At 44.7% G+C, this 11594-nt stretch overlaps 1 protein-coding gene across 2 annotated transcripts; it reads left to right on the top strand.

Annotated features, from left to right (window-relative positions):
* The first annotated feature begins 464 nt into the window (after positions 1-464).
* LOC143525640 (zinc metalloproteinase-disintegrin-like MTP9) lies at positions 465-11539 on the top strand. 2 transcript variants are annotated; one of them, XM_077019821.1, is made up of 22 exons: positions 465-624; positions 2741-2817; positions 2943-3019; positions 3222-3300; positions 3399-3481; positions 3606-3789; positions 3873-3947; positions 4106-4177; positions 4564-4733; positions 4846-4924; positions 5239-5369; positions 5810-5990; positions 6347-6421; positions 6647-6842; positions 7475-7580; positions 7661-7817; positions 7928-8008; positions 8271-8364; positions 8467-8490; positions 8702-8798; positions 8899-8943; positions 9353-11539. In XM_077019821.1, the coding sequence occupies exons 1-22, from the start codon at positions 531-533 to the stop codon at positions 9420-9422; spliced, it is 2247 nt and encodes a 748-aa protein (XP_076875936.1). In that variant the 5' UTR covers positions 465-530; the 3' UTR covers positions 9423-11539. The 2 variants fall into 2 exon arrangements, with proteins under 2 accessions (XP_076875936.1, XP_076875934.1); XM_077019819.1 differs by having other exon boundaries at positions 539-624; positions 2738-2817.
* The last annotated feature ends 55 nt before the right edge of the window (positions 11540-11594 follow it).

Here is an 11594-nt window from a genome sequence, read left to right as displayed (position 1 = left end):
CTCCACCTCTCCCACCTCACACCTCTACGCAGATCCTTCCAGTAAACTTGAAGGAAGTTATGATATTATTTCCATTCATGTGTGTCACCATTGATACAATATTTATTCAGTCGTGTTTATAATTTTTAATCATTGACCAGCCAAACACTTTAGAAATGTAGCAGTAAGACCATGGAGGAGGCCGCCACACCTCTTAGCATATTTTGGGCTCATGAGCTGGTCCTGGTAGCATCAGAGCTTTGGTAGATTTCTGCTGTGTACCGAAGGCACGTGCATTGGGTTCCACAACAAGGTATGTTACAAAAAAGATTTTACACTAGTGCATGAGCCATATTTAAGGCTGACTGAACACCAAGTATAAGGCTTGTTCAGCCCATCATTCTGTGCAGTATATGGTTCCTATGAAGGGAGAGAGAGATAGAGAGAGAGATAGAGAGAGAGTGAAACAAAACAGGAACAACACAGAACACTTCCACTGAAAGTCCCTGCAGCAGGTGGAGGGGAGGGAGGTGGAGCTGCTATATAAAGGCATGTGCTCCGTCACTGCGGGCTTCACCTTAACCATGACACAAGCACAGTTGGTCCTGGGGATTACAGCAGCACTGGGCTCACTGCATCTCTCAGGTAAGAGCAGCAACATAACACAGGAGGAATTCAACTCCAGTTAATACTGCCTGCAGATTACAGACACAGGAGAAACCTCTGAACAAACTAATAGAGGAGAAACCTCTGAACAAATTAATAGAGGAGAAACCTCTGAACAAATTAATTAATAGAGGAGAAACCTCCAAACAAATTAATTAATACAGGAGAAGCCTCTGACCAAATTAATGAATACAGGAGAAACCTCTGAATAATTGAATACAGGAGAAACCTCTGAACAAATAAATTAACAGGAGAAACCTCCGAACAAATTAATGAATACAGGAGAAACCTCTGAACAAATAAATTAACACAGGAGAAACATGTAAATAAATTATTACAGGAGAAACCTCAGAACAAATGAATTAATACAGGAGAAACCTTTGAATTTATTAATACAGGAGAAACCTCTGAATTTATTAATAAAGCAAACCTCAGAATTAGAATAAATATGGCAACCCTGACAAAGTGGTATATATATAAAACTTTTCAGGTTTGCCATATTTGCCACACACTATATACTATATGTACACTACCAGTCAGAAACTGTGTGTGAGGGTGCTGAGGATGTATTTAAAATTGTTTGTGTTGATAATGACTTTATATACACCTTTCCTGTAATGTAATACTCGAAGGAGGCAGACACAGATGTGATAGAACGGGGGGTTTATTAGTAGCCTATACTCTCATGTTTCGAGAACAACGAGGCGTAGTAAACAGACATAATATTTCACAACGATAGTAACAAACACAACAGATACACCATGTAGCTGAAAATAAATACACAGGTAATGAGATGGCAGATTGTGATGAGATGACAGACAAGCCAAAAGGTGGAGCTACTAGAAGGAAGCCTCTCCTTGCAAGAAAGAATAAAGTTTAAACTTTGCCAGAGAGCACTTGGACAAACCAGAAGCTTTCTGGAAGTCCATTCTCTGGACATGTGAGTCCAAAATCGAATTATTTGGCCACAATCACAAGCCATGTTTGGAGAGAAGTCAACACTGCATATAAAGAGAAGAACCTCCACCCAACAGTGAAGCATGGTGGTGGAAATGTGAAGGTCTGGTCCTGCTTTTCTGCCTCCAGACCTGGACGACTCCATATTATCCAGAGAACCATCAATTCCCAGGCATATCAACACATTATTGACCAGAATTTCCTGCCATCAGTCATGGAGTTGAAGCTGGGATGGAAATGGATTATGCAACAAGACAATGACCCAAAACATTACAGCAAAACAACCAAGGAATTGTTTAAGAGAGATTTGCCCTCTGGATTGGCCCAGTCAAAGTTGTGACCTCAGTCCCATAGAAATGCTGTGGCAAGATCTGAAGTGGGCGGTACATGCCAGATGTCCCTCCAACCTTCTCAACTAGCGGAGTTCTGCAAGGAGGAGTGGGCAAAAATCCCAGAGAGCAGATGTGAGACACTCGTTTGTAGTTACATTTGGTGAAGTACTGGCTGCAATAGGAGGTGCCACAAACTGAAATGTTCACATACTGTTACAGATTTTCAGTTTGAGATAGAAAAACGTTTGTTCAATAAATAATAATAATTTTAAAAACTTTTATGTTTGGGTGGATCACAAACTTTCAAGCAGCACTGTGTATATACACACACACATATATATATATATATATATATATATACTGAGAGGAGCAAGATTTATGAAGTACAAATCCAAATCAGAGTCATTTAGCTGGTCATAACACAGAGGCAATCAGAGAGAGAACATAAAACAACATAGAAAGACATGACCAAACTTAATGACATGACCAAAATACTAAACAAATGAATCAATCATAGACAGAACCGAAGACAGGGACAAAATATAAAACAGACTCCAAACAGCACAACGAGGAAAGGGAAGGCAGGTATGTTCAAGAACCAACAACAGAGACATGAGAGTGACGTACGTCGACCAGCAAAACTAAAGACAAAACACAAGATTAAATGAGGAACCAAAGAAGACACGGCTGGGAATGATAATGAGAGTTACAAATGACAGGGGTGTGGCAGGAGAAAACGTGGGAAAACCCAAACAAAATATACACACAGACAGACAGGAGGGGCTAATTGTCCCTGTGTACAGCAGAGCTGCATCCTGACCTGAAGGACTCGGAGGTGGTTCGACCATTGCGGCTACACACACACCACCAGAGACACGCAGAGGTGAATTACTGCTTTACACATCTTATCCTGATGCACTCACGCCTGTCTTCTCACCCACATATGCACACATACATACACCCACACATGCACACACATAACACACGTCTGTTCTGCCCTCCCCACAGTTCTCACACACAGACACAGTCTCGTACAGGCTGGAGATGAAGGAGACGAACATCGATATTCACTTAAGAAGGAGCAGGTGAGGGTTGTCCCTAAATCATTGTGATAGCTGGTCATTAAAAAGAGGTAGGAGGAGCTGCTGCTGTGTGGGAGGGGCTTCTGTTGAGTGGGAGGGGCTGCTGTTGAGTGTTTGGAACTGGGAAGGTTTTGGAGAACACTGGGTAACTGCCTTGCAGTCACACTGCTGATTCTCACTGTGCCATTTGCTTATTGGCTTACAGAAGCCTGATAGGTTCAGACTACACAGAGACTCACTACACCACTAATGGAACCATGGTCACCGTTGCCGTGGAGGATCAGGTGGGTGTTTTCTGGCCATCACCTTCCAGTGTAATTACTTTTGCACCTGCATTCTATCTGGCTTTGCTGTAACCCTGGTAACCTTGCCTCCGAGGCAGGCTGTCCCACTGTGCTATTATCACGGGTGGGTTGGAGATGACCTGGAGTCAATGGCCAGCATAAGCACCTGCAAAGGAATCAGGTTTCAATAGATTTAGATTTAAATACATCCATAAATTGAGTCTTGCTTAATCAGGTAACAGCTGTTAACATCTGACACTCAGCATGCTTTCAGATTGTTCATTTTTTGTTTGGTTGTTGGACAGGGGATTCTTCAGGACCGAGAATCAGGACTATATGATTGAGCCTCTGTCAGACAGTGAAACAGGGGACCATGTGGTTTTCAGACCCGACCTCCTGAAGAACCGAGACTTCCGCTGTGGAGTCACTAATGAGACCATGGACTCTGCAGTACCCAAATTCAACCATAGAGGGCACTCTCAGCATAGGGTGAGACAGGCTTCAGCTCCGTGTTGGATGCTCATGACTCCGGTGGATGTAGACATTAAAAATGTATTTCCTACCCACCACAGTCTGCTGCTGCCTCACAAATAACACTGGAAGAACAGAAATATATTGAAACATATCTTGTTGTGGACAACAGTGAGGTAAGGAGCACCTCATACGGGGCAGAAATATTCATACTTCATAAAGTGCATTAGCATCCCTGTTTGTCAGTACTGTACGGGTGGAGGGAGTGGTGTAGGTGGAGCAGCTGAGAGTGAGTGGTGAACTGCTCCTCACGTCCTCACCTGTTGTGATCCAGTTCCAGAATATGGGGAGGGATATGAACAAACTGCGGACGAGGATGTTTGAGATCGTCAACTTTGTCAACGTGGTGAGCGACGGCTCTGCTCTGTTCACTGTCCAGCACGCACACACAGCCTGCACAAACACAGCTTGCATGCACACACAGCCTGCATGCACACACACAGCACTGAGTAAGAGGTGCAGTGATGGCTGTGCTAGTGTAGAAACAGGGCAGTGAAGCACAAGGCCCAGCATGAAGATGACTGCAGCTCCTTAGAGCAGAGCCCGCGCAGAGCACCCAGTGACCTGCAAAGTTTCATATTTCCTCCAAATCATCACACCTGATGGAGCTCATCACACACGGCTGAGCGGGTCCAAACCTTCTCATCAGTTAAATGGTAGTACCAGAGCAAAGAAGGCCTTCTAACCGCATGCAGCGCAACGGGACTCACTTTTCCTCCCTTTCTCTCTTAGATATATCGGCCCCTGAACACTTTTATTGCCCTGGTGGGGCTGGAGGTGTGGTCAGACAGGGACAAGATCAACGTGGCTCCCCCCGCGGAGCAAACCCTCTCTGCCTTCAATGACTGGAGAAACAACGAACTGAACAAGATCAAACCGAATGACAATGCACATCTCATCTCGTACGTCTGCCGTACGTCTGCGGTACATTTGCGGTGTCCTGCATGCAGACGCCGCCACACACGTGACATATCTATACTCGTTAAGTGCACAAGCCTTCCCTTTGTGTTTCAGAGCGGTACATTTTAAGGGTGTAGTGGGTTTGGCATATGTAGGAAGCCTGTGCTCCAAGAACTCCACCACGCTAATTCAGGTAAGCTGAGAAAGCCAAAGATGAACAGCATTAAGCAGCATTAGCCAGTCCTGTAGTCCTGCAGCCCCGAGTCCTGTAGTCCTGCATGTGCCATTAGACACTAATCTGTCTCATTCAATTCAGCCCTTCCTAATTAAAACAGATGCCATAGCGCCCATAAACACTTATATGCATAGGTACTGCAATATCTAAATGTTGTTTTACATTGAACCCTACTGAAAGTGACCGCCGCTTATGTGTCTGTCGAGCGAACGCTTGATGTGATGTATACGAGTCTCGGATGCTGATGGAGATGATGGGAAACTGTTTTGCAGGACACGTCATCAAATGCCATGGAAACAGCAGTCGTGTTATCACACGAACTAGGCCACAACCTGGGCATGAGTCACGACACATCGTCCTGCTCCTGCAGCAAAGCCCACTGCATTATGGGTGCCACTCTCAGGTGCTGATCTGGGAACAGCAGTGTGTAAGAATAGTCAGAGCCAGGCTATGATAAAAGCAACACACACTGATTACACATCAGTTTATTTACTCTGAAAATTCAGACCATATATTGAGGCGTAGACTAAAGCTAAACCAAAAATGTAGTTGGCCCCTGTCCTGATATAAAAACTACTAAACTATAATACCTAAAGTTTGATAAAAACATGTGATTTCAAGTTCTGAAGTTCAAGATTATATGTAATCCCCATGAAATCCATGTGAAACACCTGTATAACCCCTGTGTAATCATATGCAGGACACATGTAATCCATGTGTAATCATGTAGCACATGTGTAATCCATGTCTAATCCATGTGCAGTCGTTTGCCATCGTAGGCGTGCGCAGACCCAGTGTGGCGCTGATCTGGTCCTGACGCTCTTCTTCCTGGGTTCCCTCTAGTGCTCCCCCCCCCCAGCACTTCAGCAGCTGCAGCCAGGCACAGTTTGTGGACTTCCTGCTGTCGTCCCATGCACCGCAGTGCCTGCTAAACAAACCCAACAAGACCTCCGTTCTCCCCCCGGCCGTCTGTGGCAACGGCTTTGTGGAGGAGGGAGAGGAGTGTGACTGCAGCCTGCTGGAGGTGAGGAGCCTGGATGTTTCCTGCACACCTGCACCCAGGAGAGCAGCTTAGCACGGGGGCTTTTACACTGTGGTATGTCCAGGCGACTCCGAGACTTTTAGACCCCAATCCTAACGCAACTGCTGCAATCAGGATAAAGTTTAGCTCCACCCCTATCCTAACCCCATGCCAAGTGAGATTGTAGCTCCACAATGTCCTTAAACCACACCCAGTGAGATCTTAGTTCCACCCCTATTCTAACATCATGCCTGGTGAGAACTTTGCTCCACCCCATTTGAAAACCACCGCTTTAAACTGTCACAACCTTTGTGTGTGTGTGTGTGTGTGTGTGTGTGTGTGTGTGTGGGGAGTTATAGGAGTGCACAGACCCATGGTGCTCTGCTGATGCCTCTAGTGCAGTCTCCAAGTGTAAATGCTGCAAGAACTGCAAGGTCGGGTATCTCCATCTCACTCCCTCCCTTTCTCTCTCTTTCTCTCTCTCTCTCTCTCTCTCTCTCTCTCTCTCACACACACACACACACACACACATCCACACTTGGTAATGTCACACTCACCATTTCTCTGCACTCCAGAAGAATGATCTGTTCATTCATCACGCATGTCTGCTGCAGGCCGGCCCACATGCCTAGCTCATGTTTCTTTGGTCTGGTCCTCAGTTCCTGCCTCTGGCGGCCATGTGTCGGGACGTCAGGAGCGAGTGTGACCTGCCCGAATACTGCTCGGGAGAGTCCTCCGAGTGTCCTGAAGACACGTTCAGAGCCAACGGCGTTGCCTGCAGGAACAACACCGGCTACTGCTACGGAGGCCAGTGTCCACTCAGACAACACCAGTGTACCAGCATGTGGGGACAGAGTAAGGCTGCCCCTCCCAGCTATAATACAGAAGTAATATAGATATAATAGAACGGTCTCTTTCTATTCCACAGCTCAGAAAATAATCTTTCTTATTTAGAGCATTTCTGAACATACAGTGCAGGTGTCATTTTTAACACATACAGCTCATTTCTGAACATACAGTACAGGTGTCATTTTTAACACATACAGCTCATTTCTGAACATACAGTACAGGTGTCATTTCTGAACTACAGTTTGAGCATTAAGGCTCAGCAAGGCCAGCAGCTTCTTTGATTTAACCATTATTTCCAGCTATGAAAAAGAGCCTTGAGTTTTTCCTCCTTATTTCACTAAAAGGGATGGATTGTATTGTATACCAGCCAGCACGCCTTAAAGCGTGTGGGAGGTAGTAAAGGTTTTTTTATTTAACTGTGTTGGCGGTATTCACAGGCAGCTCTCAATCAGGACAGACGCGTCTTGAGGCTTAGTCCTTACACCCACGCACCGATGTGAAAGAGCTTGGCCATTTCAACTGCGGAACTGATTTCAACAAAACCATACATCTCAAAAGAAGTCAGATGCGCGCGCTCCATGGCGAACCCACACCTGATGGCGCGTGAGCCACCGGCCTTGTCTTTCTGTCTCCTGCAGCTGCAGAAACGGCGTCGGATTCCTGTTACGAGCTGAACATGAATGGCACACAAGACGCGTACTGCATTCGGCCATCTCCGGAAATATATATAGGATGCCAAGCGAAGTACGCAACAACATTTTCCTCTTTTGAAACTTGTTTATAAATTCCTGTATCCTATCAATATTTTATCATTGCCCGAATAGAGATGTCACATGTGGGAAGCTGTTCTGCGTGAACGGATCGGACGTGCCGCGTTACGGGACGGCAGTAAAGATCGGACCGTGCAAGACCACTGTGTGCAGCGACCCTAGCGCAGATTACGGGCAGGTCCAAACTGGGACAAAGTGTGGGATGGGACGGGTGAGATACTCCATATTAATATACTTAAAACCCACGTGGTTCATGCTGACAGTATGTCTAAGGTGTAGTCCTGTCGAAGGTGTAGTCCTGCTTATAACTGACCCGCACAGGTTTGCAGTAACAGCACATGCGTGGACCTGGAGGCGGTGTATGAGGAACCGAAGTGCCGCACGAAATGCCCGGAACACGCGGTAAGCTAATCAGTCCCAACTGTTACAAAACCCTCATTTTATGCCCACAAGGAACTGTAATTAGAGCCTTAAAATAAAGGTGAAAATGTGAAGAACAGGCACGCGCCTCAATGAGGTAATCAGGAATACTGGTTTCCTAGGATACTGTGAAATCTGTTTCATTTGTAAAGTGCACCCATCAAAGACAATCTGAACCGCATGAAACTCACATAAAGACTCTCAAAAGCTTCGTGTGAATCACAACCGCGTCTTTGTCTTACAGGTGTGTAATAACAAGGCCGAATGCCAGTGCATGTCAGGTTGGGCGCCACCAGACTGCGTCAATCCCTACGCAGACCACATCACCGCCGACGAAGGTCTTTCTCCTGTTTGTACCAACTTAAGATAACACTCATATCATACCACATGTAATACAGTTTCAAAGAAGCTTAAACTAGGATTGATGTTTGAAATTTCAGATCCAGGGCCAGGATTAAGCAATAGTAAGTTCAATATCAGCTTTCTAGTCAAAGCCTCTGGGATCGTTTTCCTTCACGGTCAGCCTTCAGTGAAATGCCTCTAATCCTTTGCATGGCAGATCAGTATTGGGGGTGGGAGACACACACACCGGTTGTACTGTATGTGCAAGAACAAATATATCAGTGATGAAAGTGCACATAACCCTCTCCTGACACCCATCTCCTGGCTTTGCAGAAGCCTATACTGCCATAGGAGTCTGTCTGACTGCAATACTTAGTATCGTGATAGTCACCACTGCTCTGGTCTGGAGAATCAAAACCATGAAGCAACGGTAAGTCAGTGCACAACCTGCTGACCAAATATACAAGACAAAAACAGACGTGTGACCTGTGCGATTTGCTCCAGAACAACTTTATCATCTCTCTTCCCAGGTACACATCTGATGGAGCCAGACTTCCTGCTGTGGTGCAAAAGCAGTATGTTCTCAAAGCATTTAGCCATAATTCTACTATTCTTACAGTATAGCACACGGCCCCACACTCTGAATCTCGTTATTAATTTGATCATGTCTACCTGAGGGGCTGGGAGTCTTACGCTCACGGCATGTGTTAACAAACGGCCACACCTGCCCTTTGTGGAGAATGGCTTACCTGTGTGAACTCATCCTATAGTTTGTGTGAATAAGAAATGCGCCAAAGAGTTCATGTGCTGTGGTTATGCAGACATTTCTGAGATCCCCAGGCTGAAGCCATTTGGATTATCTAGGTTTTAATTTGACTACAAGTGCAGTTTCAATATTGAAAATGCCCTCGTTCATATTTAGGAACTATGGTTAAATGAGTTAATCTGGAGATCAGCGAACTCTAATCTCTGCTTTTTTCCCAGTCCGGTGCCCACCATAAGTGCCTGCGTGCCGGCCGAGGGACCACAGAGAGACTCCTCCTTCCAGGTTTAGCCCGGGCAGCTGCAGCTCTGAGAGACTTCACTGTTTAAATGAAAATACATCCACTTGATTCAAGAACAAATATCTTCTTCTCTGCTGTTTCAAGACGAGCCTTTGGTGGTTGAAAGCAAGCATACGTCTCTTGACTTTGTAGTTGCTGTTCTTTACTGAGCAGACCGAAGGAACTAGTTCCCTTTCCTTTGGTACCGCACCGATTTGTGTCCTGTCTGGTCCTATGTGATCCCATGTGATTCTGTCTGGCTGGGTAATTTCCAGGCCCTGTGGGACTCTGGGCATGATAATGTGTCAGCTTCACTGATCACTCATGAGAGGTACAAGAGGGTAGAACTTAGTGGTGAATTCTGTGACTATATATGCTTGTTTTTAATGAGTTTGGCACTTTTTTGATACGAACGTGTCTTGGTTGACTTTTGAATTTGTCCTGTGTGGCAGATTTAACATCCTTATTTTAGCAACAAATATTTTGAAATATTATATTTTTGTATAATTCTCTTAGGAAGTGTGTCCCTGACAAATATAAAAAGTGTGTGTGTATAATTTAAGTGTTTTCAACTACAGATATTTTTGTTCTAAATGTTTATGGGTTTTGTTGCACCTATTTTTTATGTTTACAGTATTGTTAGGAATGCTTCATAAAATCTTGACTAAAATTGCAACAAAACCTCAACTCACCCTCTATAACTAACCTCAGACCCTCCAGAGCCCCTCCCACTGACCTCAAACCACACAGAACCCCTCCCACTGATACTACACCTCCAGAGCCCCTCCCACTGACCTCAAACCACGCAAAGGAAAAATAAAAACCCAAATGAGCAAACTGGGTAGATGTGCAAAATGAGTCCTGCAACAGGTCCACCAGAACAGAGTGGAAGAGTACACTGCACAAACATCAGCTGGAGGCGCTAAAGTCTAGCCTTAAGACTCACCAGAAGAGTCCACAACTGCCTTGATCTATGACGGTACCAGCTGCAGCCTCTTACCTTATTCCTCACTGGCTTCCTTCACTGAAACAGAAGAATCTGAACGCTATCTGAAGAGTCAATGGTGAAAATAAAAAACAATGGTCGTTAGTTAAAGCCAAGAAGTGGAAATCACTGAGATGCACAGACATACAGCAGTGGTTCGTCTCTAGGAGACTGATCGCTCTATCAGGACAGCAGCTACCTGCTACGTCTGCTGTCCACGACCAAACATTGTCCCACACCCAGGATCATCACCAGTTTGTATGAGATTCCACACTGGTTCCTTTTCTTTCCATCTTCATACCTATTAAATTCTTACCCACAATGTGAAAGAACTGGAATCAAAGAACTATATTAGATTAAGATTTACAGGATAGTACTTCATAAACAAATGACCAATTTGTTATTTTACTAGTCTCCACCAGTCTCCCTTTCTCTCTCTCTCAAAGTTTGGATAGTGACAACAGATAATACTTGATCTCAACTAAAGTCTACAAATCAAAGGTTTTTGCTGATGTAATCTATTACCCTCCCCCAAACAAACAGAAACAAATAAATATGAAAGCTTTATGACATCAAAGCTCCCTCTGTGGGAGTCAGTTCCATGCAGTTCTTTGCACTCTGAGAAGCAGCGATTCTCTGATCTGGCACATCATTGGAAACTGGGTGTCCTTCAGAATGTTCCAGAAGGAATGTTCAGAAAGCATCACTGGTTCAGAGAATGAGCGTGTCCTAGAGGAAACCTGATATACTGGAGAGAACTCCCACAAGGCTCTGCCTAGCACAAGCTCAAAGGGTGCGCACAGGAGTGAGCGGAGAAAGAGTGAAAGCAGTTTCTGAAAAGAGCCACATGCCAAGAACCATCACACACGGAACACAAATAACGAAGCAAGACCCAAATTCTTTTGCAACTTTTTTTTGTATTGTTTTTAGTTTCTTTTACCCCTTTTTTCTCTGATGGAGTGATACATCTACATAAATCAAAATTCATTGAGGCCTCGCAATACAAGTACTTGACAAAGTTTTTTTTTCCTTTAATCACCTATTAAGAAATAAAAATCTTAATAAACATTTTCTGTACATTCTGCAAGATATGTTTGAAATCCATAACAGAAGTCAGAAATGAAATCCTCCTTAGCTGGAGTCTTTCTCCATTCAACCCCACCCACACCCCACCCCTCCACCACCACACCCGCTAACT

This window comes from Brachyhypopomus gauderio, chromosome 10 (genome assembly GCF_052324685.1).
Source record: "Brachyhypopomus gauderio isolate BG-103 chromosome 10, BGAUD_0.2, whole genome shotgun sequence".
Taxonomy (NCBI): domain Eukaryota; kingdom Metazoa; phylum Chordata; class Actinopteri; order Gymnotiformes; family Hypopomidae; genus Brachyhypopomus; species Brachyhypopomus gauderio.
The sequence above is the reverse complement of the archived record's forward strand: the minus strand, read 5'-3'. Positions and strand labels throughout refer to the sequence as shown.

What these genes read in the sequence shown, in the direction of transcription:
- LOC143525640 (XM_077019821.1), top strand. Translation starts at nt 531, where the DNA reads ATGTGCTCCGTCACTGCGGGCTTCACCTTAACCATGACACAAGCACAG. An exon ending in TTGTTGTGGACAACAGTGAG is followed by an intron (nt 3,948 to 4,105) that starts GTAAGGAGCACC and finishes GTTGTGATCCAG; the next exon opens with TTCCAGAATATGGGGAGGGA. An exon ending in GTGACTGCAGCCTGCTGGAG is followed by an intron (nt 5,991 to 6,346) that starts GTGAGGAGCCTG and finishes GGGGAGTTATAG; the next exon opens with GAGTGCACAGACCCATGGTG.